The following is a 25,551-nucleotide window of genomic DNA, read 5'->3' as shown; positions in this document are numbered from 1 at the left end:
AGGAGGTGGATATTATTGATCCCAAGTGGCCAATTATATCACTCATGACAGTCTTGAAGTTGTGGTGGTAGAGTTTTAAAGGAATATACTTGCTACCAAAAAGATTGTAGAAGCTACTACTAAAGAGGATAGTATTGAGCTCTTTTGTACTTAGTGATGAGTATAGATGTGTCTTCCATACACCTCTATACCTGGAAGTTTTAAAAATTACAGTCAAAATGTAAGAATTTTATTCTTTACTTTAGAAATGTAACAGGTATGCTAAATTTCTAAGAAATATGGAAGCTTTGTAGCTTATTGTAGGATTCTTTACTCATGTTCAAATGGAGACTAAACCAAAGGATCTATTTAATGTTATTATCATGCTTAGGTTCTAATTGGAAAGCATTGATCAGGTTATTTTCCTTAAACACAGTTTGTATTAGTGATAAGTAAAAAATTATTATAAACTTTTAAGAGTAATAAAATATCAACATTTAGCTTAGAAAACATAAATATTCTAGGTACATTTTAAACATAAGGATTTGCAATAATAGATCATATTTAGATACTAGTTACAAATAAATATTAAATGCAATTAGTAATATTTTAAATAATATTTAAAAGAATCAAGGAATTTTTAATTATATAGATAATATTTTAAAGTTTTTATAATAGTTTAATTGAAGGTCTAGATAATGTTTATTTAAAATATTATTACTATTACTTTATTTTTTAGTTCCATATTTAGCATTTTTTAAAAAATATTTAAAAATAAAATACAATTAATTATATTTCAAATTATTATTTTAAGTTTTATTGAAAGTGAATGTGCGTTATATATGGTCATATATGGTTGAGAGAGAGAGAGAGAGAGAGAGAGAGAGAGAGAGAGAGAGAGAGAGAGATTTAGCTCCCCATACATGGACTAACAAATTAAGAATAAGGAAATTGAGTGGATCTTTGCAAATGACATAAAAATTCCATGTGGACAAAGTGGAAAATATGAAGAATTATTGTCCATATACTTTGTATAAGTTTATCCCTAGTTTACTGTGTTATAATGTTACCACGACAAACATGATGACATAACTATACCTCAAATCAAGAGACGTTTCCCTGGGATCCTTTGGGCCAAGGGGGATCTCCCTACTCTACTGGAAAACTAGGCTGTTTTGCACCACTTGGCTATCTACCTGCATAGAATAAAAGAGATTTAGGTGGCTCAAGCACAAGAGAGTGTAGGTAGAGATGATCCCTCTTGTTCTAAGTTCGTCTTATAGATGGGCACTAAAAAACCCCAAAAACATGTATATTATTAAGGACATTGATAGGAACTTGAATGAGCGAGTGAACACTTAGCATGAAGAATTAGAAACTTCAGTGCCTTTAAGCAAGGGAGGCAATCTTTGGGGTTGTTAATTCACTCAATGGTGGCACAGTGATAACAGAGCGGTGGACATGGTATGCCTTTGACAAAAGCTGAGAATAAAAATTTGAGTGAGTGAAACTTGAGCCATTCACCAAATATATATCTACTGTGAGAGGAGCTCAAGGGGGATCAATCCAAAGTGACTATGGCTGCTCTTCTATCAAGATGGGAACACTTGGTGGAAAACAGTATAAAGGGATATCTGTGTCTTAGGAGGAAGTCATGCGCCAACTATTTCATTAAAATGTTGGTGGCAGTATCCATTAGGGTTTATCATTTATGGTCAATCGCCTGCTAGTGGAGTCTCCAACGCTGCCAATATTTTGGAGGATGCTGGCGATCCTTCCAAAGGTCGCGTTGTACCCTTTCTTGATCAGCTCAAGAAGGCCACATTTCTACGATGCTCAAAGAGACTCTGATGCTTTCTCTTGTTTTGGTCTTCTTTGTGGCTGCAACACCATCGCTTGCATTCAGCCCAGGTTTGCGTGCTTCCTCTAGCTCGGCATGGAACGTTCCACTGGAAGAACGAAGAGCTTACTTCCAGCAACAAAAACTGGATCACTTCACACCCGAGGTTTGAGAAACAAATCTCGTACTATCTTTGGATTGTTTATTCTTTAGGATACAAGGACGTTTCCTCAGAAATACTTCGAGCTATTGGACTACTTTGAGCCTCAACGAGGGCCGATGTTCCTGGTTATGTGTGGAGAGACCTCATGCCCGGGAGGATACGCTCAACTCACATCTGTAGGGGTACGCTGGACAACAACATTTTTCTTCTTCTCGCTGTCTTAAACTTTTCTTCAGGATGTTGCGAAGGAGTTTGGAGCCGCTGTCGTGACCTTGGAGCACAGATTCTACGGTGAAAGCTCACCATTTCACAACCTCACAGTTGACAACCTCAAGTATCTCACGATCCAGCAATCTTTGCTGGATCACGCGGAGTTTATCGCTTTCTATCAGGTGAAACTTCTTTTGTCACGCTCTCAACTCTCGTAAGATTCTTTTCTTTCAATTCTTCAGAAGGTAATCAATGCCAAGTTCCAGAAGGACGGAGACAACCCGTGGCTCGTGATCGGAGGTTCCTATGCGGGTGCTTTGAGTGCTTGGTTCAGACTGAAATTTCCGCACTTGGTGATTGGAAGCTGGGCCAGCTCTGCTGTGGTGCATCCGATCTTAAGCTACAGTGCTTACGACAGGCAGGTGATGAAAACTTAATTAAGTTTTTTCTCCCTGACTCGCAGACAGATGGGAATCACTGCTGGCCCAGAATGCAAGCGAGTGCTGCAGAATGTCACAAGCATTGTTGAGAAGGCTTTGCTAGAAAACGGAACCGCGATCAAATCTTTCTTTGATCCAAACGCTGTAAAGGTAAGTTTTTTAGTGTTTTTTCTGTCACTCAAGAAAGTAGTGTTGCTTTTGCAGCTGCAAGACGTCGATTTTCTGGCTTATGTGGCTGAGATAATAGCTGTTGCAGTAAGAAAACAACTCCAACGCCATGTTTTTGTTCTTTTCTCTGATCTGTTCCGTTTTGCTACAATCCAGGCCCAAAGCGGACGGTTTAATCAGTTGTGTACTTCAGTACTCAACGCAAGTGCTACTAACAATGCTACAAAGCTTCTGGTAACTAAATTCGTCTTCCACGTACAATCACCCAACTGTTTCAAACAGGACGTATTTTCATCCTTCCCAACCGGCCCTGTGGACTTCTTCGACGTGGAACTACTGAGACTTTCAGTGCAAGCTAACCAAAGTAGTGCAAGAGATCAATGGGCCTGGAAGTATCAAGTTTGCACGGAAATGGGACTCTTTCGAGTCTCTAGCGGACCAGATGGCTTGTTTTCTCTCCAAATCAACACACAGTAAGAGCAACCAAACGTAGCAATTCCTTCGAAGAACAATATAACTCTCGATGTCTCAGGTACTACTTGGATCAGTGCTCGCAAATGTTTGGTCAGGGAATCCAACCGGACGTTGCAACGACAAACCTGTTGTTTGGGGGAGCAAAGATTGCCGGTACTTCCATGTTTTTGAGTGTTTCTTTTCTCATGGTTTGTTCTTGTAGGCTCCAAGATCATGTTTCTAAATGGATTGGAGGACCCATGGCGGCATGCTTCGATCCAAAACATCACGTCTTCTTCTTCTGGTACACACATATTCTTGCCAGAAGCGTTTGATCAATTGTTACTGTTTCTATTTCGCAGAGCCATCGTTTATGCTGGACTGCCACTCTTGTTCCCACGTCCAGGATTTCAAGACAGGGTGTGTGATAACAAGTAAGCTTCTTTTCGTTTTCTCCCCCAACTCCATAACTTTTCTACCAGATCCTCAAGAATGCGACATGCTAGACAAAGCTCGCGCGTTCATTCGCTTGCAAATTGGGAATTGGCTCCAGGAGTATATGAGCCAGCCCTAAAAGAATCAGCTTATGAATATTCTTTCAAATTTGAATTTTTTTCTGTTAACAAGATACATGGTGGCGGCAATTCAGGGGCCCCGCGAAGGCCGTCATGGCCGGCACCAACGCCGCAGGCCTCGCGGGGAGACTCGATGCCTTGGCATATACCGCGGCGCTTCCCGCGCCCGAGGGCCTGAAATACGCGCCGTTGATGTAACTGTCACCCTCGGATCGCCAGTTCCACTTCATCCAGCTCCGCTCGCCCGCAAACTCTCGCTTGGTCACCTGACAACGAGAGGAAGAACCCTAAATGTTAGCATTGTCAATCGTGCTGGAGTGCAAGCAAGTTTCTGTTTTGGGTGATGTACCTGCTTGGAGTTAACGTCGGCTGGCGCCACGAATCTGTTGCCCTGGCTATTGATCGTGGGGTTTGCGCTGCCGCCGATCGCGTACATTCTCCAGTGCGTGTAGTGATTGTTGACAATGTGGAAGTATCCATACCGGCACCTGTTGGGATGTCTCACGCGATCAAGAACACAAGAGAGAAATTGAAGAAAAAACGAATCACGAACCTGGGCATTCGCTGCACAAGCCCCTCCCCGAAGTGATTGAAAGCGATGGTGACTTGCATCATCTTGTCGAGGGTGTAGCTATCGCTGTGGCCGAGCAACATCACCTGGAGTGAGCCACAAGGAATCTCGTAAGCTTGCGTTCGATTACTTGCAGGAATTGGGCAGAAATTTCAGGCGAAGCAATCCAGCAAGCAATCCAACAAGCCAGAAAACCAGAAGAACGCAAGCAAAACGCATCCAAGCACCAAAATCCATGGGAAGCTTACCTTGTTGTGGTCGCGAAAGTAATTGTTTGAGATCGTGATCCCCGTGGATCCCATGATCGCGTCGATGAGGCCGTCCGCGCAGTCGGCCAGGAAGCAGTGGTCGATCCACACGTCCCGGGAGCCGAAGATGGATATTCCGTCGCCGTCCGACACCGTCCGCCAGCCGACGTGGCCGGGCGAGCTCCGTACCATGGCCGGCCCCGTACGGCGGCAGCTGTGGATGCCGATTCCGTGCACGATGACGTTGCGGACGTACTGCACGGTCAGGCACCCGCCGTACGCAATCCGTACCGCGTGCCCCCGGCCGTCGATCGTCTTGTGGCTGTTGACGATGAGCTCTTGGGAGAGGACGATGGTCATGTCGCGCGCGAAGATGATCCACAGTGGGCGGTCCTGGATGGCGCCGTAGCGCAGCGATCCGGGCCTCGGATTCACAGGATCGTCCGAGGAATCGGTGACCGTGTAGAAATCGCCGTCGCGGCCGCCGATGGTGTTCTTGCCGAAGCCGATGGCGCAATCGGCCAGGCGCTTGCGGTGGGAGTGCCAGTGGGGATCGCAGCGCCAGCAGTCGTCGATGGGGTTCCCGGTGGATCGGCAGCTCCGATCGCGCTGCTGTTGGTCGTCTTCTTGCCGCCCCCATTCTTGTTCTTGGTCTTGGATTAGGGTTCTTCTTCTTCTTTGATCGGCGTCATCGTCGTCATTACTCCTGCTGAAGAGATCGAGTGAGTTGGATGGAATGAATGCAGTAGGGCGGGATCAATCAAGGCAAGGTTGGTTGATCGGTGGCTTGAGCACCGGCCATGAATGAAGGAAAGGAAGAACAGGGGAGTCGGAAATCCGGGAAATTCAGAGCTGGGCGATGATTTGGGCGACATGGGTCGTGGATTTTTGGAAGCGTTTGAGAGAATGGCTTGGAATCGTTGCTGAATTGTGGATGATTTTTCGAGCGTGGCATCAACCGTGAGAAACAGAGCAGGGAAGAGGAAGGAGGCAATGTGGACACACCTGATGGATTTTTGGTGATGATGCTCCGCTGCCACCGCCGCCGCCGCCGCTGGATTGGCAATGCTGGAAAGATTGAGCGCCGCCGAGGATCTCACGAACACGAACAGCAGGACGAGCGCGAGCCTCTTGCAGAAATCCTTCATCGATCTGAGACCTTCCTCGTCTTCCTTCTCTCAGTTTCTATCTCCTCTTTCGATTTTAAGAGGAGGGAGGAGCGAATGTATCACATCAATGGATCCAACAACACCAGCGAGAGCAGAGGAACGCTCTTGCAGCAGAGCGTTGTTGTTGCCAGGGAAACGAGGAAAGGAAGAAGCAAGAAAGAAAAATTAAAGGCAAAGAAAGAAAGCGCAGCGCAAAGAGCACAGGAGATGATCAATGCAATGCAGCAACCACTGCGCTCCTGCGAGAAAGGACCACAAATCACTGCCAGATCCCAACTGAAAAACAAACAAAATAAGACCAAAGCAAAAAGCGCAGCGCTCGCTTTCCTCTGCTTTTTCTCTTGAATCGTCCTCCAATCTCTCTCCCCCCTCTCTCAAATCGCGAAGCGCGGAGAACAAAGAGAAGATCAATCAAGAACAAAACGAAGAACGAGCAGCGCTCTCGATCAATCGCGTCGCCAAAGCTTCTAAAATATGAGCAACCAAGCAAGAATCTAAACGTTTGCCAGCTAACACAGATGCTTTCTTCCAAGCCTCATGCTTTTCTTCCCTCCCTTGTTCTTGGAATATCATATACGGGGGCATATCCCATCATACGATCCCTCGTAACGGGCATCTTTTCGTACGCCTCAAGAACACACAAGAAACTAAAAAAATAAGAAGAGCTGGAATGGAACGTTTAGATGAATGCTTCGAGTACATATCAAGTCCAAAACTTTGAAGAAAGGAAAACATCACTCGCTAGAAACTAGTTGTCGAGATCTTTTTTATCAGTTGCGTGGTGAGCTCTCTCTACTGTGACACTCCCAGCCACTTGGAGAAGTTCTCAAAGTCCAAGTAATCACTGTCCGAGATCATCGTCTTGTACCACAAATTTCCAGCCTTGCTGATCGCGGCCTTCTCTTCGGGGTTCTGCAGAAACATCGATCGCAAAAGAGTTAAGTCAGACCGGAAAAGAGAGAAAAAAATTTCTTTTTTGTTTACCTGGGCGCGCTTGGCTGCGAGCTTCTCCTCCTTGGCGTTCTTCCGCCGCTCCTCCATCATCTTCCGGGCGGTGCTGGCGTACGGGTTGAGCTTCACCATCGCGTTGAAGTTCTTGAGCGGGTTCCTCTTGAGCGGCGCCCTCTTCACGTCGGTGATCTTGGGCCTCACCACGCTCTGGATCTCGTCCGAGTTGATGATCCGCGACAGGTCCGAGTTGGACATGATGGGACGCGGCAGCAGGTAGTTCTTCTTGAGCGCAGCCGGGGTGTCAAAGCTGCCGAAGATCTCGTCCAGTTTCTCAAAGGCACACTTGGTCCAGATGATGAACCGACCGAGGTGGCCGCCGGGGGCGAGCTGCAAAAGATTAAGACGATTCACGTTGCAAACCTCGATACCTGGGATGTTGGTGAAGGCCTTGACGAGCTTGGCCCCCTCGGTCCCGTAGATGATCAAGGGACCCCGGCGAGAAACATACCTCCGGTTGCGCATCTTTCCCTTACCGCAGCGGATGTTCCGGCTCTTCTTCACCTTCTCCACGTCCTCGTACGCGCCCAGCGTCTTGAGAGCCTTCACCGCCACCGAGGTCTTCTCGATCGACTCGAGGGCGTCGCTCACCACCAGCGGCACCTCGGGCACCTTCTCGATGCGGTGGCCGCGCGCGAGGAGCAGCGACGGGATCGCCGACGCCGCCAGAGCCGACACCACCGCGTAGCGCTTGAGATTGATGTTGAGCTTGCGGTGCCAGCGGCGGTACGTCTTGGTGGGCGCAAACATCCGCCCGCCGCGACACATGTTGCCGAAAGCTCCCTGACCGGCGCGGTGAGTTCCTCCACCCGGCACGCGAGGAATTCGCGACACAGCGCGGCCAGTGCCCCATGACTCGGCCGACGTCTGGTGCCCTGCCTTCTTGCTCACCGCGTATGGCTGGCGCTTGTTCTTGGCGATGCCAGTGTGGACTTGCCGCACCACATCTGGCCGGATCGGGGACTTGAACACTTCAGCGAGTGCCGCGGTGACCCCAGCCTTCGTCGGATCGCCAGCTTCCAGTACCTGGACGGAAACAGTCGGTCGAGCCGCAGCCGCCATCTCCTCCTCCTCCCAAAACCCTGCTCCGCCGCTGGAAGAACCCTAATGCCAAGAACCCCAGATCGAACGGCTGAAGTTAAAGGAGGATTATACTCTATATTTAACTGTTAGGGCTCGTGAAATATATAATGCGTTGACTAGAGCTGACTAGAGTTGACTAACGAGACTGTCCGTTTCAAAATTGCTTGTCAGTGTATAGGGCGGTGGCTTTGATCTTGTTGGACTTCGCCACATCCAAGTAAGGATCCGAGAGGAATGCTTGATCGAACATCTCGATCGCTTCCACCCACTTCCCCTCGGCGACGTAGAGCAGGCCCAGATTGTTGCAAGCCGGGGCGTAGTTCGGGCAAATTCGCAGAGCCCTGTCGAAGGATTCGTGGGCCTCGGCAAATTTCTTCTGCTGCCTGTAGAGGTTTCCCAGGTTGGAGTGGAGACCGTAGGACTGGTTCTCGGGCATGAGGCTCAGCGCTCGCTTGTACACGGCCTCGGAGAGGGAGGGATCGTCGGACAAGTGGAGAGCTATGCCTGTGTAAACAACGAAGCTCGTCAAGGAAGAAAGAAAAACAATGAAAAGTCGAGAGAACGCACCTAGATTCGACCAAGCCATTGCGAAAGTTCTTCGCCGAGCGATGGCCGATTTGAGATAGCTTTGCGCTGCGACGAACTGCAAGGTACACAGAGTGTGCAAGCCGAGCTGATGCCATTTCAAAGCATCCTCTGGATCTTCCTCGATTGCCTGCGAATATATCATCGCTCTTGTCACGAAGAAACAAAAGGAGAGAGTTGGAAGGAACTAGCTGAGAGCTTACCTGCTGGAGCGTATGAACTGCTCGTTCTTCGACATCTTTCGAGTCCATCACGCCACGATCGAAAGACGCCGCGGATTCGTGCTGTGCCCGGTTCACCATCGCCAGTCCAGCCCATGCAAGATGAGGATGGAAAGTTCCTGGGTCTCCTTCTCTCAGGATAGAGGCCATCTCGTTTGCAGCCCACGACATTTGTTCCGATGGATCGTCTGATCTTTCGGCGTCTTTTATCCTGTGAGCGGCCACGGCATAACGAGTAGCTAGTCTGTGGGGCTCCAATCTGGAGGCCTGTGCTCAAAAAACAATGTTTTTGGCTTGGTGAAATAAAACATCGTACTTCTTACCTGTTCCAAACATTTGCTAGCGTTGGTAAAATCGCCCAGGACTTCATAAGCAGCAGCAAGATTGACCCAAGCCGAGCCAGCTTTCGGGTCTTCTTTCAAGCTGGTTTGCAAGTATAAACAAGCTGCGTGTGCGGCTTTTAGCTGTGTTGCATAAGCTCCGGTTTCTTTACTAGCTCCAGCTCCAGCTCCTGCAATCCCTTGCCTCAGACAGCTTATTCGTTACCGCAGTAGATTGCTTACCAGGCAAAAAGGAACCGTGTTGTCGCACAAGTATTGCTCCATAGTTAATAAGTGCTCCAGGGTGGTACACATCTTTCTCCAAGACCGACTGCAAGCATCGGGCTGCATTGTCCAGCTCGCCACTGTAAGCAAAAAGCGAAAATCACACAGGAAGAGAAAAGCTCGAGTACCTTTGGAAATATGCAACTCCAAGGTTCGCAAGAGCGTCGAGAGAGTCCGGTAATATACTCAACAGGCTCGTAAAAACAGAGATTGCGCTCTGCGATTACCAGAAAATCAAACAACGACTTGACGGATTGACACCAACGTTCTCACTTGAATGCGGCCGGTGTGCAATAAAAGGAGTCCCAAAGTGTTCCATATGGAAGCTTGGCCAGAGTCCTCAGGAACGGCTTCCTTCACTTTTGAGCCAATCAAACGCATATTTTCTTTGGAGAAGTCCTTTCCAGGCGAGATTTGCCCGCCGATCTTTCCCTGCAGAAGACACTGAAGAGAAAAAAAACGAAAACAATGAGCTTGGAGATGGCAAATCCACACAACATACCATACCTGCGCGTGATGGTTTTGTACCAAGGCCAACAACTGAGCTCTACCTTGGCGGCAAAGGTCATCGTCGGCTTGCTTTAGAATTTCTTGTGCTCTCTCAAAGGCCGGAATTGCCTAGAATGAACATTTCTCGCCTTTACGATCGAAAGAGCAAAAAAGCAGAACTCACTTTTAGTGGTTGGTCGGAACGCTGGTACATCAGTCCCAGGACGAAATGCGCGTGTGCATTCTTTGGTAGCTTTCGAGATACGTGCACAAGTCCCTGGAAACCAAGAGGATAAGAAACCAAAATCTCAGAAGAAACGTCCGGACGCTTACAGCTTTTAAGCTCTTGATCTTTTCTTCCTTCACGTTCTGTACATTGCCAGGATACTCCAAGTCGCCATCCACGCCGGACTCGGACCACTTAGATTTTGATCGAGACTTGAAAGTCTTCCCCGATTTCTTCCCTTCCTCATCCGCTGGACTGTCTTCCTTCAAAACTCGTCTTCTTCGTCTTTTCTCCTCTGGCCTGAAAACATAGAAAACAAAACGGTCCTTCACAGTTCTATCCAAACGGTAACAGTATGGGCTGTAAAACTTCTCCAAAGTTTTCGTTCTATGCCACTAAGGTTTCTACCGGGTTCTAGATTAGAGGAACTATAGTCTACTTGCGAAAGTCTTACCGAGCTTCACCTTCCTCCTCACCGTCGCTGGTGGGAGGCTCCACATTTAAATCGGCAAACACTCCACTGCTGCCACGAACAATCGACCCTTCCTCCGATTCCTCCACTTTCTCATCGCCGCTGTTGTCAGCGGCGGCGCCGTCCTTGGCTTCCACGCAGCAAATCTGCTTGCTAAAATCCTGATGGTGCTGCTCGGGGGGCTCGGATTTCACACCTGGATTGTACTGCTGCTGCTTGGAAGTCGAAGACGAGGAAGAAATCAGGCCGTGATGCTGGAGGGATTGATGATGGAGCGCCTGCTGGTGGAGCGCTTGCTGGTGGAGCGCCTGTTCTTGCGCCTTGTTGATCCCTCGCTTGGAAGAGCCATCGGCCATAGAGCCCTAGACAAAACCCGCAAGTAAAAACGAGAGCTCCTTAAAAAGGGGGAAAAGAAAAGGGGAAATATAGTTTGTGCTGTGACGGCGGAATATTCGGTAAGATGAAACCTTCTTGCCGGCATTTTCATTTTCTAGGGTTTCCAGTGCTAGGGCGCGTAGATCGGCATCTCTCCCGGGGCGATCGGGCTTGTGAGTAGCGCCGGAGTGGCAGTCTTCCTTGGGCAGCGCAGTGAGCGATCGATCGTTTTGCTCGCCCTCATGATGCGTCCAATCGAGCAATGCTCTCAAGAACCGCGGGCGTGGGAGCGCTGGTGCCAGTGGATGCGCACGGAGATGGTGAATGCGCGCCGCGGCAGCACCGGATAACTTGGCAAGGGTCTCATTGGCATCGATTCGAGTATGGGGTCACTGGATTCCCAGTTCTTGCAAAATTCCTTCCAGGATTTCGACTACGCCAATGCTAATGGTAGCTACAACTCCTACGCCGATCTTCTTCCTCTAGCGGCAACCCCAGTGGATCCGGCATACAATCCGCCTGCCTACAATCCCTTCGCCACAGGCTACGTTGCTGCCGATCAGGGACACCCGCCGCGATACAATCCTCTCTCCCAGAGCCTGCCAGCGTTTCCATCCGTGTGCTACAGCGATCCCCTTGTGAATTATCCCAGCACTCCCGCTGGGCGTGGATACAATCCGTTCGCTCAAGACTACGAGTTTCCAGAGCCGGAGGTGGGAATACCTGTTTACGAGCAGCAGCCTCTTCTAACGGGTCCTTACAATTATCTTCCAAACAGAGCGTCCACTCCTCCCAGCATTCGGCAGTATGCTCACGCTCTCCCGGCAGCTTATAGCTTTCCAGTCCAGCAGGAGTTTGATCAGCCCCGCGAGCTGGTTCCAGTTCCTCCTCCGAAAGATGCCGTTTTTCCTTACAATCCTCCGGCTGACACCTCAAACTCGCAACGATTGCTCTGGCTATCGGAAGAGGAGGCGGAGATCATCAGGTTGATTCGACTTTCGCAAATGAAGGTACTTTATTTGCGTTGTTACGTTGTCTCTGATATCCTGTTCCAGGAGAACTTGAGATCCTCTGGATTTTCCTTGTGCGAGGACCAACAGATTACTCCTGTTCCAAGTCCTAAGCTGGCTTCAGTACCAAATGCTGAGCAAACAGTCGAGAAAGCAGCACTGTGCATAGAAAGTAAGACTTTCAATTTACCGGTTGGGGAACTGGTCTTGCCAACTTCAGCTGAAGTGGCTCGTCCAAGGGCTAGTTTTGGAAAGGATGTCAACCAGAAAGCACCCCAGAAAGCACCTCAGAAAACACAAGAAGTGCAAGAAAAGGCATTGGATTGTAGCTTCGAGAAAGTCGACATTGCAAAGATCGTTGATGACGACCGGCAATGGATTGCAATGCAGAGACAGAAGATTACGGTGCGTCCCGAGTGCTCATCACTTGTTGTGGTAACCACTGCGGTGATTTTGCAGGATATTACGGAACGTAAAAAGCAGAATGCAGCAGCCTGTATACAAAGGCATTGGCGAGAACACCGTAAAAAGGTTCTGCGAAGACAAAAATCAAGGGTGAAGAAACGGAGTCCGGTTCCGCAGAAACCAAGCCCTGCAAAGCCACCTAATGTATGAGCAATTCTTTTCTGCTTCTTGATCTTTCTCATTCCGTGCCACAGAATGTAAGACGACCAAGAGTATCCAAACGGAGGCCTCCCACGATTCAAGAAGCAGCAAGGACTGTCCAGCGTTCTTGGCGGGCGTGTTTTAGGAAGAAAAGACTGTTGAAGCCCAAGACGAAGGAAATTCTCCCGACTACATTGAAGGTGAACGAAGCGATCTTACAAATAGTTGTACTGAAAACTTTGTGCACTCTCAGGAGCTCTACGATGTAATCAAGCGGAGGCATGCCTCCAAAAACTTGAATCCTCCATCATACGGTACACACGCAGAGTAGGGATTTCGATCAATGTGCTTACATCTACTTCCAGGAAAGTTTGTAAGAATTTTGGAACGCGTGCATGCGTGCACTGAAGGCGCAAGAGTGAGGAGGCGATTGAAAACGAGAAGGTTACAAGCCGTCGTCAAGGAGATAAAGGTTTCAAAAATCGATGTGCTCGTTTCTAGAATCTGAATGTTCCTGGATTACAGGAAATAAGGTTCCTCTTGGAGGACATGCTGCAGGAAATGGCGCCAGGTTCTTCCGAGCTTGTGCTTCAGCTTTCGGGACAGCTGCAACAGAAGATCATACAGTTGCATACTGCCCTGCAAGGTAGTATTCTTCATCTTGAATACTGGTCTTACCATTCGATTGCAACAGGTCCTGGAGATGCTGCTCGATATCTACTGCGACGTGGTCCAGCGACTCCTCTTGTCATTTATGGTTCTAGATCAACATCTCCGACTTCACATCTTCAAAAGTCGGGGGAACAAGCTCAGATTCGTGTTATAGGAAATTCGCACACCGAAACTGGAGTTCCTTCTCTTAGGTGCTCACTTTTTACTGTGAACAAGTCGGGCGAGAAAGCGCCAGAAGATTCGCAAGGCACAGGGAACACGCACAACCACCATCGGGTCCAGGTACCTCAAAGTGACTACACAGTTAAACATTTGAAGAGGCCAGCAACTTGTTCAGAAGCTCCTAGGAAAGGCACTCCCGTTCACGAGGAACGAGGAAAAGCTCGAGAGGTTGAAAGATCGGGGATGAGCAAGAACGCTCGGTATTACTTCATGGAAAAGAACTTGGACTCTCAGCTTCCAGTGCCAAAGGCTGACACCGAAAATGCCGTTGCCTCGAGGCTGTCACAATATTTAGTCACGCGGAGCAAGGAGCCTGATGACTATGGATACGAGAGCAGCATTAGAACCGTAGAGAGCGATGTCGAACAATCCGACCAAGAAAAGCCCAAGAGACCGTTTCTACGACGGAAGTCTATGGCAATGGCTCCACAAAAGCTAGATTGGTCTAAGGTATTTTTTCTTTGTTATCACTTGTTTATTTTCTGGTTGTGACAACTTATATTGAAAGGTTAAGCCAATGGTCAGCTCAAGGTTGGAACCAGAGCTCAAGACGAAACTATACAGAAGTAAAGTCAAGGAGATTGCACGAAACGCGGCCTCGAAAAAGGTAGCAAGCTCTTCCAGCTTTGACGTGCTTGATGTTTCGTTTTGTGTAGACGAACTATAACAACGTCAAGAGCCGCCTCTTCAACTATGAGACAAGCTCCGCAGTGGACGCATCGGGAGGTTTGAGCACGGACAGGAGCATCGACGTAGAGTATGTTGAAGGTCTAACCAAGCAGAGCTACACGGAGATTCACACGCAAGTGGATATGAGTTGCAAGGAGGATTACTGGAGGCCAGAGTCAGCTAGCTCTACTGTTCCATATTCTGCTGAGGCACCGGATTCCAGAAGTGGGAATTCCGCTCTCCCAACAAGGCCGTTCTCTCCAAAGCCGCCACCCAAACTTCCATCATATAGATATGGCAAATCGGGAAGGGACAGTTACTCTGAAGCGAGAATCCAGACAGAAGGAACTGCTCTGGAAGAGATAGATCACAACGGAGGATTGGAGAGGAAGAAACAAACTCACTCTTTCAGATACAAAGAAGCAGTAGCCGCTGCTCCAGAGACAAGTGTGGCCGAGAAGGCGCCATTGATGAATGAAACAGCGGCAGCAAAACGGGACTACGCTGACGAGCAGAGTGCGAAGGATGATACTGCTCGAAAGTCATTGAACGAGGTTAGGCACGGCTTCTTTCAATTTCTCCTAACCCCTTTGACACTTTCTATCAGGGATCGTTTGCATCTCCGGAGCTGGAAACGATGTTCACGCACGTAATGTTAATGAAGGACGAGAAGAAAATGAGCGTACATCATCTCTTCGGGGCTCCACAGGTGAGAAAAAGATTCTAAATATCTCCCGCCTCTCACAACCATTCGTCAGGGAAATACGATCATTCCAAGGCTATCCCCGGATGCTTCGGTTTTTACGAGCAGCTTCTCCGAGGTGAGCATTGCTTTTCTTTGTTTGTTTGTTTAAAACACACGGTGGTGCAGAAGCGGAAGCTGCACGAGCTGTTAATACACGAAGGTCGCGCCAGCAAGTTGCAACCCGACGCACTAGCCTACGTCTGCATCCGAGAGTAACGCGAAAGCAATTCTTCCAGTATAGCACAATCCATAAAATGACTCGCTTTTACTAGGTAGTCCCAAAACATGTAATTCAAAAGGATTTTCTTTAAAAGAAACTCTTAAAACAAGTGGTTTTACACCACTGCCAGACAACAAATCACTTTTGCACCAATGAAAGTCAAATTGTATTGCCAACATTCTGAGAACTTGACATTCTCTTCATCTTATCTTCTCTATTAATAAGTCATTGAGTATTAAATTTCTTTTATGGGTGGTGGAGTTGTAAAAAATTAACTCTTTGAATGTTTTAAGTTAAAGGTCCCTCAAAATTAAGATCAGAACTATAAAAAATTTGTCAGATGACAATGAGTTCAAGACTCAATCTTCTAAGATTTGAGATTGGGTCTAAAATTAAATTTGAAATTAAATCTAAGACTAAGTTTGAAATCAAACCTGAAACCCAATTTAAAATTGAGTCCGAAACTAAGTCTGAACTAAGTGAAAACCCTAAATGATTGTATCTCGGGGACCTACAAGTGGGTTCTAATAACTTTAGGTGGGAATGAACATGGGTTTGAAGGGTGCATAAAAGGCCCTTCAAGGACATGCTCAAGAGTAATTTCTACTCCTGAAAAGGAAATTGCTTTCGACTCAAGTGGAACTTGAGTACTATGAAGCACTTGGCTTTCCCTTTGGGACAACGATGAAGAGTTAAGATACCCATATTGAGATCCATAGAAAAGGTAATTATTGGTACAACTTGTACTTAGGCTAAAAGCTTGAAGAGGGGAACAGGATTTTTAGATGCTAGTTTTAACTGCAGGCAAAAAATAAACCCAAGCATAGCACTTTTAGGATGTCTGGAGATATATATTGTATATAAGAACTTAGGATAAAGAACTTAACCTACCTTAACAGCTCACAATGAAATGATGGCACAATGAAATTTTTGAGGGATGGTTGAATAGTGAGGAAACTCACAAGTATAACATAGTCTATGTGAGGTTAGGCCTCTTTATCTTTGCTATTTAGCACCAAATCATAACAAGTGCTAGCAAATTTGATTTGACTCACTAGCACTTACTTCTATTTGAAACTAATGCTAAAGCAATTCCTTAAGCTTGTATAAGTATCTATAGACATTTCTACTTTCATACTAGTAAATTACTTTCCACATGTAGTCCTTGGAACAATTTCTAATAAAGTTTTAAACTTAAAAATATAATATTTAATACTCTATATACATTATTTATCTTTATGTTTGTATGAGTAATTTATTAAATTCTTATTCTATAAAATAAAATAATTTATTACTTATAATAAAATTAAAAGATATATGCACTAAAGTATGATTATAACTAAAACTAGTATTTTTAGTCTAAGTTAGTACTAATAGAAAACTTATATATTAAAAATTGACCATCACTTATATTTATGAAATTTATTTTATATGCAAATTTTGCTTGCATATCCCTTGAAAATTAGCATCTTTGGGAAAATGTTATTGTTTATTTAGCTACTAAAATATATAATATAAAATCTAAATAAGTCATCTAAAATATTTTAATTTTAATTTTTCTAAAATATTGTGATACATAATATTTAAAAAATTTTGATTTTATTTTCTTTCTTAAATATTATTTAATAAATTCATTTAAAGTCATCTATATTTTTAAATATCTTCTATAGTCATATCTAGAAAAACATACTTCATTTGTAATATTAAAATCAAAGAGCCTAGTAATAAAAAAACCCATATAATTAAAATATAATAATTTGTATGTTATGATAAACCGTATTTATATAAATAAGATAATTAAGTAATATGCACTATGAGGTCAAAGTGTATGGTTATGATGCCGTATATTAATATTAACAGTCATACACTAATATTAATGTATTGGGATTTTAATAGCTGTCAAATTGGTTTCAATTCAAACCTATTGCTCCTTTATATAAATTAGGGTTTTTGGGTTAATTGATATGCATATCTCCCTATTCCATTTCTATATTCCATGCACTCACATCAGTGGAGTTGAGATGCAATTTTGATTGTCCCTAAGGAGTGTTTAAATTTATGATTTTAGCTTAGATCTAACTTTTGCATCTATCTAGATCTCAATTTCTATATAGCTTTTTCAATTTTTTCTCTTTTGCCTTTTCCTTTTCATTCAAAGTAGTAGCCTCTTCCTTCTTTGACTCTAGAGCAACAATTGGTGCAATTGCTCAATGCTATGTGGTTATAATTGAATAATCAAACTCAATTAATAATAGTATTTATGGCACGTGGTATAACTTTTTTTGCTTTTGTTACCAATCTTCATATTTAACCGAAATTCTTTTGTAGGAATCCTAGGAATGATGTGTATTATTGATTTGATCACTTTACAGTAATTGCCACATATCATTCTTGGGATGATGCTTAGTGTTTGCATAAGTTTCTTTGCAATGATACAATGGTTTAAGTGTTATTACTCATATGGATTTGAACATTCTCTTAGATGTCTTCAAACACCTCTTTCCCAACATTTTCTTATTTCTAAGTTTCAACCACCTTCTCATGTTCTTAGTGTTTTTGTAAGGAACCAACTCCCCGAGCTGTCACAAGCTAAAGGATCCCTAAAACCACGACTGAAATGATAAAGAGTTCATTGGATAAGACTGAGTCCGAAATTGAGTCCGAGACTGACTCCGAGACCAAGTTTGAAACTGAGTTTGGGACCAAGTTTGAGACCGAGTCCGAGATTGAGTCCGAACTGACTCTGAGACCTAGTTCAAGATCAAGTCCGAGATCTGAGATCGGGTCCAAAACCAAGTCAAAGATTGAGTCCAATCCAAGATTGAGTCTGAGATCAAGTTTGAGATCGAGTCCAAGGTCGAGCCCGAGGTCGAGTCCGAGATTGAGTTTGAAATCAAGTTCGAGACTAAGTCTGAGATCAAGTCCGAAACCGAGTCCGAAATCGAGTCCAAGACTGAGTTCGAGACCGAGTTCGAGACTAAGTCCGAGATTTGAGATCGAGTCCAAAACCAAGTCTGAGATCAAGTCCGAGATTGAGTTCGAGGTCAGATCTAAGATCGAGTCCAAGATTGAGTCTGAGATCGAGTCCAAGATCGAGTCCGAGACTGAGTCTGAGGTTGATCCGAGATCGAGTCCAAAATTGAGTTCCCCTTAGGCACTTGCATCCTGAAACTACGACCGGAATGATAAAGAGAACATCTGATGAGACCGAGTCCAAGATCAGGTTTGAGACCAAGTCCGAGATTGAGTCCAAGACTAAGTCCAAGGTCAAGTTCGCGATCAAGTCTGAGACAAAGTCCAAGGTCAAGTCTGAAATCGAGTTTGAGATCGAATCCAAAACTGAGTCTGAATACTAATATAGTCGTGGGGTGAAAGCCCAAAGCAATCATCTCCCAGGGGAGGGGGGGGGGGGGGCTATAGAGGGTTCCAAAAGTATAGTAGAGATAGTGAGGTTTAGGAACCAGTCTTGAAGAAACTCTTTAGTAATGCTTCTAAACTGACTTGAGGTTAAGATTGAGGGTTAGAGGCTTCAGGTGGGAGTGACTATGGAGTTGGGTGGTGCTAGCAAAAGTATAGTAGGGATAGTGAGGTCCAAGAATTAGTCTTGAAGGAATTCTCTAATGGTGCTTCCAATTTGATTTGGGGTGAGACTAGGGGTTAAGGGCCTCAGGTGGAAGTGATGCTAAAAAAGCCACCTAAGGAAGTGTTCAAAAGAAATTCCCACTCTCGAAAGGGAAACCAACTATAGTGCTCCCATCTTATATGATGTGGTGCCCCACTTGAGTACTATGTGGCTCATTGGTCCTCACTCCTTCCTAGGGGCTTGGGCCTTTTTTTTAGGATGGAAGTAGGGGAGTAGAGGTATCCATAATGGGCTGTTAAGCTACAATATTTTCCCTTAGGGTTCTGAAATAGGAAATGCATCCAAGGCTTGGGATTTAGAGGGTCCCATGATCAAGTCTTGTGGTACCAAGGGATGTTAGGAATCTGGAAGCTTGGTGTACTTAACTACTTATATCTGTAGGGAATGTAGCTGAACCTTAAGTTCAATCTAGATTATGAGAGAATTTGAGAATCCATGGATAGTTGGCTAACACTATGTTGTTTGCGTAGTGAGTAGCTAAAGCCAAGTAGAACCAAATAGGAGCTAATATCATAGGTGAGAACCTTGGCAAAGGAACTTAATTAAGACCAATATAATGATGGTTAGATAGATGAAGTAAACTGGCAAATTGGAAAGGAAAATTTATGGCTTATAATTTCTTTTTTATTTAGGGTTTTTTTCTCGTAGCACATCGATTATTTATAACTCTTATGATTCTCATTTTCAATTCAATATTGAGTTTAGTGTTTTATGTCCTCCTTATACTAATCTAGATATTGAGTATGTGTATGAAGTTGAGAATCTTACTTTGGTTTCCTTGGCAGAGTCTTTAATCAATTCTTATATCCAGTATTCTCATATTTCAAAGGTGAGTCACTTTAGCCAAAATTTAAGGTTATATCTTAGTGTTGTTAAGAGCTTTTGCTTTACCGTTGTTGCTGAGGAATATATATATATATGCCCTTGAGAGTGTGGACATTTTTATTAATTTTCCCATCTCAAGTGTTGAGTTGTGTGTTAAAAAAGTTGAATAGTGTGAATCTTTTACTTATATTATGGTGGTTGAAGTATTTTATGATAGGAAGTATTTTGTTTTTCAAACTTTGAGCACATGTCCTTTTTATTTCCCTATTTCTATATTGACAACTACTAAAAATTCCTTTTCTAATGCTTCTTTATGCATTTTTTCTTCTTTTATAATGATTTTTCCTTAGTTTTTCTCACTTTCTCCTTTTTACCCCAATGTTAAAAAAAAAATTCTTTGGAAGAGGGGGTAGAGGGGATGGACAAGAGTCTAACCCCGATGATAGAGTAAGGATGAGTATAGCAAATCCAAATAGAACATTTAGCCTCAATATAATGAGGTTGAACAGATGTGATAATGAAGTAAGGCTAAATATAGATGGCAGAGTGAGGATAAGTGTAATGACTCTAAATGAAATTAATGTTTCAAAATTTTTTTTCCTTCGAGGAAGGGATAAAAAGGATGTGGAAGACAAATAAAGTGAGTCTAGCAAATGGAATGGTTTTAATCCAAGCCACTTGTTCCTATATATAAACTAGGGTTTTTAGGCTAATTGATATACATATTTTTATATTCCATTTCCATATTCCATGCACTCACATTGGTTGAGGTGAGGGGTAGCTTTGATTGTCCTTGAGAAGTGTTTAGATTTGGGATTTGGCTTTAGATTTAGCTTTTCTATTATCTAGATCTCCCTTTCCTTAAAGTTTTTTCAATTTCTTCTTTTTTACTTTTTTCCTTTTTGTTCATTTTCATGGTAGAATAGTAGTCTCCTCCTTCTTTGACTCTAGAGTAGCAATTGATGCAATTCATTAATGCTATGTAGTTTTAGTTGAAGAATTAAACTTAGTTGATGGGAACATTCACAGTGCATGGTACAGTTCCTTCTACTTTTGTTGCCAATCCTCGACTCCGACCAAAGTTCTTCCATGGGAACCTTGGGGATGATGTGTACCATTGGTATGTTCACTTCATGGTGATTGCTACATATCATTTTTGGGACGATACTCAGCGTTTGCGTGAATTTTCCACATGTCTCCAAGGGACAACACTGCAATGGTACAATGGTTTTAACGCAGCCACTTGTGAAGATTGAAGCATTCTCCTAGAAGTCTTCAAACGCGCATTTAGACATGCTAACGATTATGATTATGCCTTCCAATAATTGGATTGTCTTCATCAAGGGCTATTTGAGTGTATAATGCAACTTGGCATTAGTTTTCAAAACCTCTTGCTTCGTGTAGAGCCAAATATATCAGAGCAAATCAAGTTGAGAATATTGTGGCCAACACTTTGTCAAGATATGGTAGGACTTGTACATGCACTTGTTCCAACCACCCTTGATGATGCCCTTCGCTTGGCAAAATGTTATAAGATGTCATTTCTTCCACTTTTTGCTACATATCTTTCAGCTCCATTTCATGTGGGAAATGGTCCTGTTCCAATGGAGGTTGATGTTGTTATTGCCTGAGTTCAAGGACTAGGACAAGGACGTGGATGTGGCCGTGATGTCCATTGTTAGGCATGTGATGAAGCTCATCACACTTATCAGCATTGTTGGTGTTTTCCGAATTGGCTACCTTCATTTTCTGGATGGAGACCTTAGCATTAACAACGTCCTGTTGGCACTGCTGTAGTTCAAAAGCTAGACACTAAGATGCATCTAAGAAATAACAAGTCGCATGAGTAATAGAAGGATTTTATGTGAATAAGTTAGTGACCCCTCTATCTTTCTTTCGGAAGTATTATCAAGGGGTTCACTCGGCATCAGTTCATCTAATGTTTACTTTCCAATCTTGTTTTTATAACAAGAGCTCTCTGTGAGACACAAAATCCCTAGGCCCCAAAGTGGAGCCGGAGGGGTGCCACGTGGTAGTGGCCGAAGCGAAAGCCAAACGAGCGTAACACGTTTGGACTAAAAGCTCCGCCTTGAAAGGTCGAGAGTGGGAGTGGAACTCCCAACAAAGTGCTCGAGGAACAAGCACAAAGAGAGCAATAAGCGAGGCTCCAAAAAGGGACCCAAAAGGACCAACGCATGACACGTGGAAGTGTTCGAGATGGACCCGAGTTGGAGTCCGAAGTGGAGTCCGAGAAGGACCCCGAGATGGAGTCCGAGGTGGAGTCCGAGGTGGACCCGAGATGGACCCGAGATGGAGTCCGAGATGGAGTTCGAGATGGACCCAAGATGGAGTCCGAGATGGAGTCCGAGATGGACCCGAGATGGACCCGAGATGGGACCCGAGATGGACCCGAGATGGAGTCCAAGATGGAGTCCGAGAAGGACCCGAGATGGAGTCCGAGGTGGAGTCCGAGATGGAGTCCGAGATGGACCCGAGATGGACCCGAGATGGAGTCCGAGATGGAGTCCGAGATGGACCCGAAATGGAGTCCGAAGTCGAGACCGGGACCAAGACCGAGACCGGGACCGAGACCGAGACCGAGATCGGGACCGAGACCGAGACCGAGGCCGAGTCCGAGTCCAAGTCCGAATCCGAATCCGAGTCCGAGTCCAAGTCCAAGTCCAAGTCCGAGTTCGAGTCTGAGAGGGTGAAAGCCCAAAGCGTTCGTCTCCCAGACCCTGGGGGGTTTGGTGAGCTCCAAAAGTATAGTAAGGGGGAGGACTGCAGTGGAGCCAGTTTGGCCAGGAAAGGCCAGTTTGGCCCAGGAAGGCCGGACCCAGTGTTGGGTGATGAGCTGCCCATTGGGAAGTCCAAAACTAGAGTGAACACGGACCGACAAGCGGGGTAGCTTGGTGAAGTGTTCAAGAGCCAGCTCTAGTTCCCCCAGAAGATCGACTAGCCAATGCTCCCAGTCCAAGTGTGGGTGGCACTACCTACTTGGATACCTGGTGTGGCTCAACGGAACCTCGCTTTAAGCCCATGGCTAGAGCACCCAAAGGTAGAAGGCGAGGAGAGTACCCCCGAGGCCCGCGTAGGGCCACGGTGTTCCGAAATGTTGCCCCAAAGTCCCAGACTGTGGAAAGGAAGAGGAGTAGTCCTCTAGTGTGGTGACAAGGGACACAGTCACACAGTAAGGAAGTCCTAGAGGACAGTTGGACTTAGTGGTTGGGCCTGTGGGCCTTGATCCAGTGGCAATGTTGGTGAACACGGCCATGGACAGAAAGGGACTTGGTGGGGACTAGAAAGGAGATATTGGGGAAGGCTATTTCCCATGTCTGCGGGCATCCTAAGGATGCTAAGGAGTGGATCTGGGATGACCACTCATGGACGGATAGCCCAGTCTTGGAGAGATGGGATTGCAATGCAAGTGGTGTTGGACCACCGATGTGACCAAGGTGATTGGGCATGGCCTAGCGTAACGGGCTGGTATGTTGGTGGTGCCTTGGGGTGTCGGTCAAGGGATCGGACACGTGGAGCACTTGGACCAAATGCAAAAGTTGAGTGGCGTGGATGCCATTCGCGGGGCTAGCAAGCCCCAAGTTCTGAATGGGATTTATGGAGGTTGTGAATGAGACTCCTCCAAGTGGTCGGAAGTGCGGTTAAGTGAGTAAAGTAGAATGGAAAAATTAGTCGCTTACACTCTCCTATTATTCTCTCTATATTAGTTGATACAGACTCGAGTTTATCTTTTATTATTTGGCTTGTTGCCACGGTTGTGTCTGTAGACGATCTTAAGCTTGAGTTGTAGTCATTATGGGTGGTGCCGAGTTAAGCTTTAAACCTCATCCTTGGTATTAATTGATTGTGGCACAATCATGGCAAGTGTGACTTTGAGATTTCTCCCCCTTGTCTCATACTTCTTAATATTTCTTCCATTCCTCTCACTTCTATACCTCTTCATCCTTCTTCTACCTTTGCTTCCATCACTTTTGTCTCCTCCTTACTTCCTTTTAAGTTTTTGTTTTATTCCTTTCTTTCCTTTTTTGATCCCTCTGATGGTCTTTGGGTTGTAGCAGTTGACTGACTCATAAAGGAGTATGCCAATTTCTTTGAATTTGATATATTATCTAGGACTAAGATTGCAATATATCATCCTATTCCAACTAAGGATGCTTGTATAATCAAGTTTATGTTATTCATTGGTCACCCAAAGAAATCAAGATTTTATATGCAAACGTCAAAGACATGTTGGAAAAGAAAGTTATTTAAAAGTCATGGAGTCCTTAGCTTTATAAACCTCATCTTGTGACAAAGTCTGATGGGAATATTCATTTTTACATCGACTATCATTTATTAAACAAAGTAACAATCTTAGATATATACCCTTTTCCTCATGCTGTTAATCTCTTGGATCATCTAGGGAGAAGTTGTTAGTTCACTAAATTAAATTTTGCTTCTAAATACTGGCAAGTACTAATGGCTGAAGAAGATATTCCTAAAACTATTTTTCATACACCATTTGATTTGTATAAGTTTTTAGTGATGCCATTTTATTTAAACAATGCTCTATGAACTTTCCAATGGATGATGGATGAGGTTTTTTGTGATATGCTAAAAGTGACTACTGACTTCATCGATAATATTTTGATCCACTCAAAGAGGACATGAGAGGAACACGTCTATGACATTCGTAAGGTGTTGGATCGGCTATGGGAAGTTTGTTTAAAGTTGAAGCGATCGAAGTGCATGTTTGAATCTAAAGACATGACTCATTTTGGTATTATATTTCTCATAAGGGTTTACAAGTTGATCCTGACAAACTTGTGGCCATTCTAAAGTTCCCTACTCTGAAGGGTGTGAATGATGGGCATTGCTTCTTAGGCAAGGTGCAATATCTCAATTGTTTGTTGATCATTTTTTTAATCGCTAAAGTCGTCAATGTCATCTTTTATCTGGTTTGTAGATTGTGAGCAGGCGTTTATGAATCTCAAAGAGCTATTAACTACTCCTCCAATTTTGGCATATCCTAATTACACTTGACCTTTCATTTTGCACATAAATACTTTTAATATCAATCTTGAAAGTGTGTTGATGCAAGAGAGCTCAAGTATACCTAATTAGCACCATCCCATTGCATATATCAACCATACATTATAACCAACAGAGGTGAACTACTCCACAACAGAAAAAGAGTGTTTAGCAGCAGTTTAAGGTTTTGAGAAACTTCATGCATATCTATATGGTTCTCGGACATTATTAAAAGGTGATTATGCTATAGTTATTTCATTATTAAAACAAAAGAACTTAATTGGTCATACTGCTTAGTAGGCTTTGAAGCTTTAGATATATGATTTTGATAGTGTTCATTGCTCAAGGAGTTCTATGGATGATGTTGATGCCCTTTCTTGAGCTCCTCTTCCGTCTTCGTTCTTTTCTCATATTTTTTATGAACCTGTTGTTCTAACGTTTGTGATTTTTTGAATGAAGATTTTGTGCCATCGGCAATTGCTATACTTGACATTCAATGTCCACAAGGTGCAGAGTAAGATTTACCTTCTCTTGACGAGGTTCGTGAGGCTAAAAAAATTAAGTTGTGGATTCGAAAGCTTCGCGATGGGCTTGAGAATCTTGCATCATTTGCTGATGACTTGCCATTTTGGCATTTACATTCTCAATATCACCTTGAAGACTGTCTTTTTTATTTTCTGGGGACAGATCTTGACAATCATTTATGGTTAGTGGTGCTTTTAATCTTTATTCCACACTTTCTCCATGCTTACCATGATTTTCCTATTTTAGGTGGGTATATTGGACATTATTGTGTGACTGAAAAGCTGCACAAATCTTTAAATTGTCCGAAGATGCGATGTGATGTTATCCGGTATGTGCATAGTTGTGTTTGGTGTCAAGCTCGTAATACTACCCTTTGTGCTACAGAAGGATGGCTGAAGTCAATTGTAATTTCCTATTCATTTAAGTTGGTGGCATTTGATTTGACAGGACCTTTTTCACAATCGACTGCTAGTAATGAGTATGTCATTATTTCTTTTGACTACTTG

General features: G+C 44.4%; 5 protein-coding genes across 6 annotated transcripts; 2 read left to right on the top strand and 3 right to left on the bottom strand.

Moving 5' to 3' along the window:
* The first annotated feature begins 1,811 nt into the window (after positions 1-1,811).
* Positions 1,812-3,827, top strand: LOC9654220 (probable serine protease EDA2). The gene is made up of 6 exons (XM_024669061.1): positions 1,812-1,985; positions 2,219-2,406; positions 2,656-2,782; positions 2,957-3,249; positions 3,333-3,427; positions 3,616-3,827. Exons 1-6 carry the CDS (start codon positions 1,812-1,814, stop codon positions 3,825-3,827), a joined length of 1,089 nt encoding a protein of 362 aa, XP_024524829.1.
* A 10-nt stretch (positions 3,828-3,837) lies between these two features.
* Positions 3,838-6,363, bottom strand: LOC9654219 (probable pectate lyase 5). Of its 2 annotated transcripts, none has more exons than XM_024668792.1 (5): positions 5,653-6,363; positions 4,648-5,356; positions 4,382-4,485; positions 4,178-4,316; positions 3,838-4,094 (listed from the first exon to the last, which is right to left on the bottom strand). In XM_024668792.1, the coding sequence occupies exons 1-5, from the start codon at positions 5,793-5,795 to the stop codon at positions 3,873-3,875; spliced, it is 1,317 nt and encodes a 438-aa protein (XP_024524560.1). In that variant the 5' UTR covers positions 5,796-6,363; the 3' UTR covers positions 3,838-3,872. The 2 variants fall into 2 exon arrangements, with proteins under 2 accessions (XP_024524560.1, XP_002964286.2); XM_002964240.2 differs by having other exon boundaries at positions 4,648-5,353.
* A 104-nt stretch (positions 6,364-6,467) lies between these two features.
* On the bottom strand, positions 6,468-7,934 carry LOC9654218 (60S ribosomal protein L4). The gene is made up of 2 exons (XM_002964239.2): positions 6,801-7,934; positions 6,468-6,728 (listed from the first exon to the last, which is right to left on the bottom strand). The coding sequence occupies exons 1-2, from the start codon at positions 7,884-7,886 to the stop codon at positions 6,609-6,611; spliced, it is 1,206 nt and encodes a 401-aa protein (XP_002964285.1). The 5' UTR covers positions 7,887-7,934; the 3' UTR covers positions 6,468-6,608.
* A 23-nt stretch (positions 7,935-7,957) lies between these two features.
* LOC9654993 (probable UDP-N-acetylglucosamine--peptide N-acetylglucosaminyltransferase SPINDLY) lies at positions 7,958-10,886 on the bottom strand. Its single transcript, XM_002964238.2, has 11 exons — positions 10,488-10,886; positions 10,141-10,333; positions 9,992-10,084; positions 9,826-9,936; positions 9,592-9,762; positions 9,447-9,535; positions 9,277-9,398; positions 9,037-9,224; positions 8,696-8,980; positions 8,475-8,622; positions 7,958-8,411 (listed from the first exon to the last, which is right to left on the bottom strand). Exons 1-11 carry the CDS (start codon positions 10,859-10,861, stop codon positions 8,062-8,064), a joined length of 2,124 nt encoding a protein of 707 aa, XP_002964284.1. The 5' UTR covers positions 10,862-10,886; the 3' UTR covers positions 7,958-8,061.
* A 130-nt stretch (positions 10,887-11,016) lies between these two features.
* On the top strand, positions 11,017-15,138 carry LOC9654217. Its single transcript, XM_002964631.2, has 13 exons — positions 11,017-11,890; positions 11,936-12,295; positions 12,350-12,499; positions 12,550-12,696; positions 12,750-12,810; positions 12,862-12,968; positions 13,022-13,142; positions 13,191-13,840; positions 13,899-13,997; positions 14,047-14,613; positions 14,667-14,768; positions 14,818-14,880; positions 14,931-15,138. Exons 1-13 carry the CDS (start codon positions 11,264-11,266, stop codon positions 15,018-15,020), a joined length of 3,144 nt encoding a protein of 1,047 aa, XP_002964677.1. The 5' UTR covers positions 11,017-11,263; the 3' UTR covers positions 15,021-15,138.
* The last annotated feature ends 10,413 nt before the right edge of the window (positions 15,139-25,551 follow it).

The sequence above is a fragment of the Selaginella moellendorffii genome, unplaced genomic scaffold, assembly GCF_000143415.4.
Source record: "Selaginella moellendorffii unplaced genomic scaffold, v1.0 SELMOscaffold_4, whole genome shotgun sequence".
Lineage (NCBI taxonomy): Eukaryota > Viridiplantae > Streptophyta > Lycopodiopsida > Selaginellales > Selaginellaceae > Selaginella > Selaginella moellendorffii.
The sequence above is the reverse complement of the archived record's forward strand: the minus strand, read 5'-3'. Positions and strand labels throughout refer to the sequence as shown.

Coding starts and splice junctions, on each gene's coding strand:
- LOC9654219 (XM_024668792.1), bottom strand. CDS start 5,795: ATGAAGGATTTCTGCAAGAGGCTCGCGCTCGTCCTGCTGTTCGTGTTC. Junction 4,486..4,647: donor ACTTTCGCGACCACAACAAG/GTAAGCTTCCCA, acceptor GGCTCACTCCAG/GTGATGTTGCTCGGCCACAG. Junction 4,095..4,177: donor CCGACGTTAACTCCAAGCAG/GTACATCACCCA, acceptor TCTCGTTGTCAG/GTGACCAAGCGAGAGTTTGC.
- LOC9654993 (XM_002964238.2), bottom strand. CDS start 10,861: ATGGCCGATGGCTCTTCCAAGCGAGGGATCAACAAGGCGCAAGAACAG. Junction 9,536..9,591: donor TGCACACCGGCCGCATTCAA/GTGAGAACGTTG, acceptor TGGTAATCGCAG/AGCGCAATCTCTGTTTTTAC. Junction 9,399..9,446: donor GGAGTTGCATATTTCCAAAG/GTACTCGAGCTT, acceptor TTTTGCTTACAG/TGGCGAGCTGGACAATGCAG.
- LOC9654217 (XM_002964631.2), top strand. CDS start 11,264: ATGGGGTCACTGGATTCCCAGTTCTTGCAAAATTCCTTCCAGGATTTC. Junction 12,500..12,549: donor GCCCTGCAAAGCCACCTAAT/GTATGAGCAATT, acceptor TCCGTGCCACAG/AATGTAAGACGACCAAGAGT. Junction 14,769..14,817: donor ATCTCTTCGGGGCTCCACAG/GTGAGAAAAAGA, acceptor ACCATTCGTCAG/GGAAATACGATCATTCCAAG.
- LOC9654220 (XM_024669061.1), top strand. CDS start 1,812: ATGCTCAAAGAGACTCTGATGCTTTCTCTTGTTTTGGTCTTCTTTGTG. Junction 2,783..2,956: donor TTGATCCAAACGCTGTAAAG/GTAAGTTTTTTA, acceptor GCTACAATCCAG/GCCCAAAGCGGACGGTTTAA. Junction 3,428..3,615: donor TGGGGGAGCAAAGATTGCCG/GTACTTCCATGT, acceptor TCTATTTCGCAG/AGCCATCGTTTATGCTGGAC.
- LOC9654218 (XM_002964239.2), bottom strand. CDS start 7,886: ATGGCGGCTGCGGCTCGACCGACTGTTTCCGTCCAGGTACTGGAAGCT. Junction 6,729..6,800: donor TCGCAGCCAAGCGCGCCCAG/GTAAACAAAAAA, acceptor ATGTTTCTGCAG/AACCCCGAAGAGAAGGCCGC.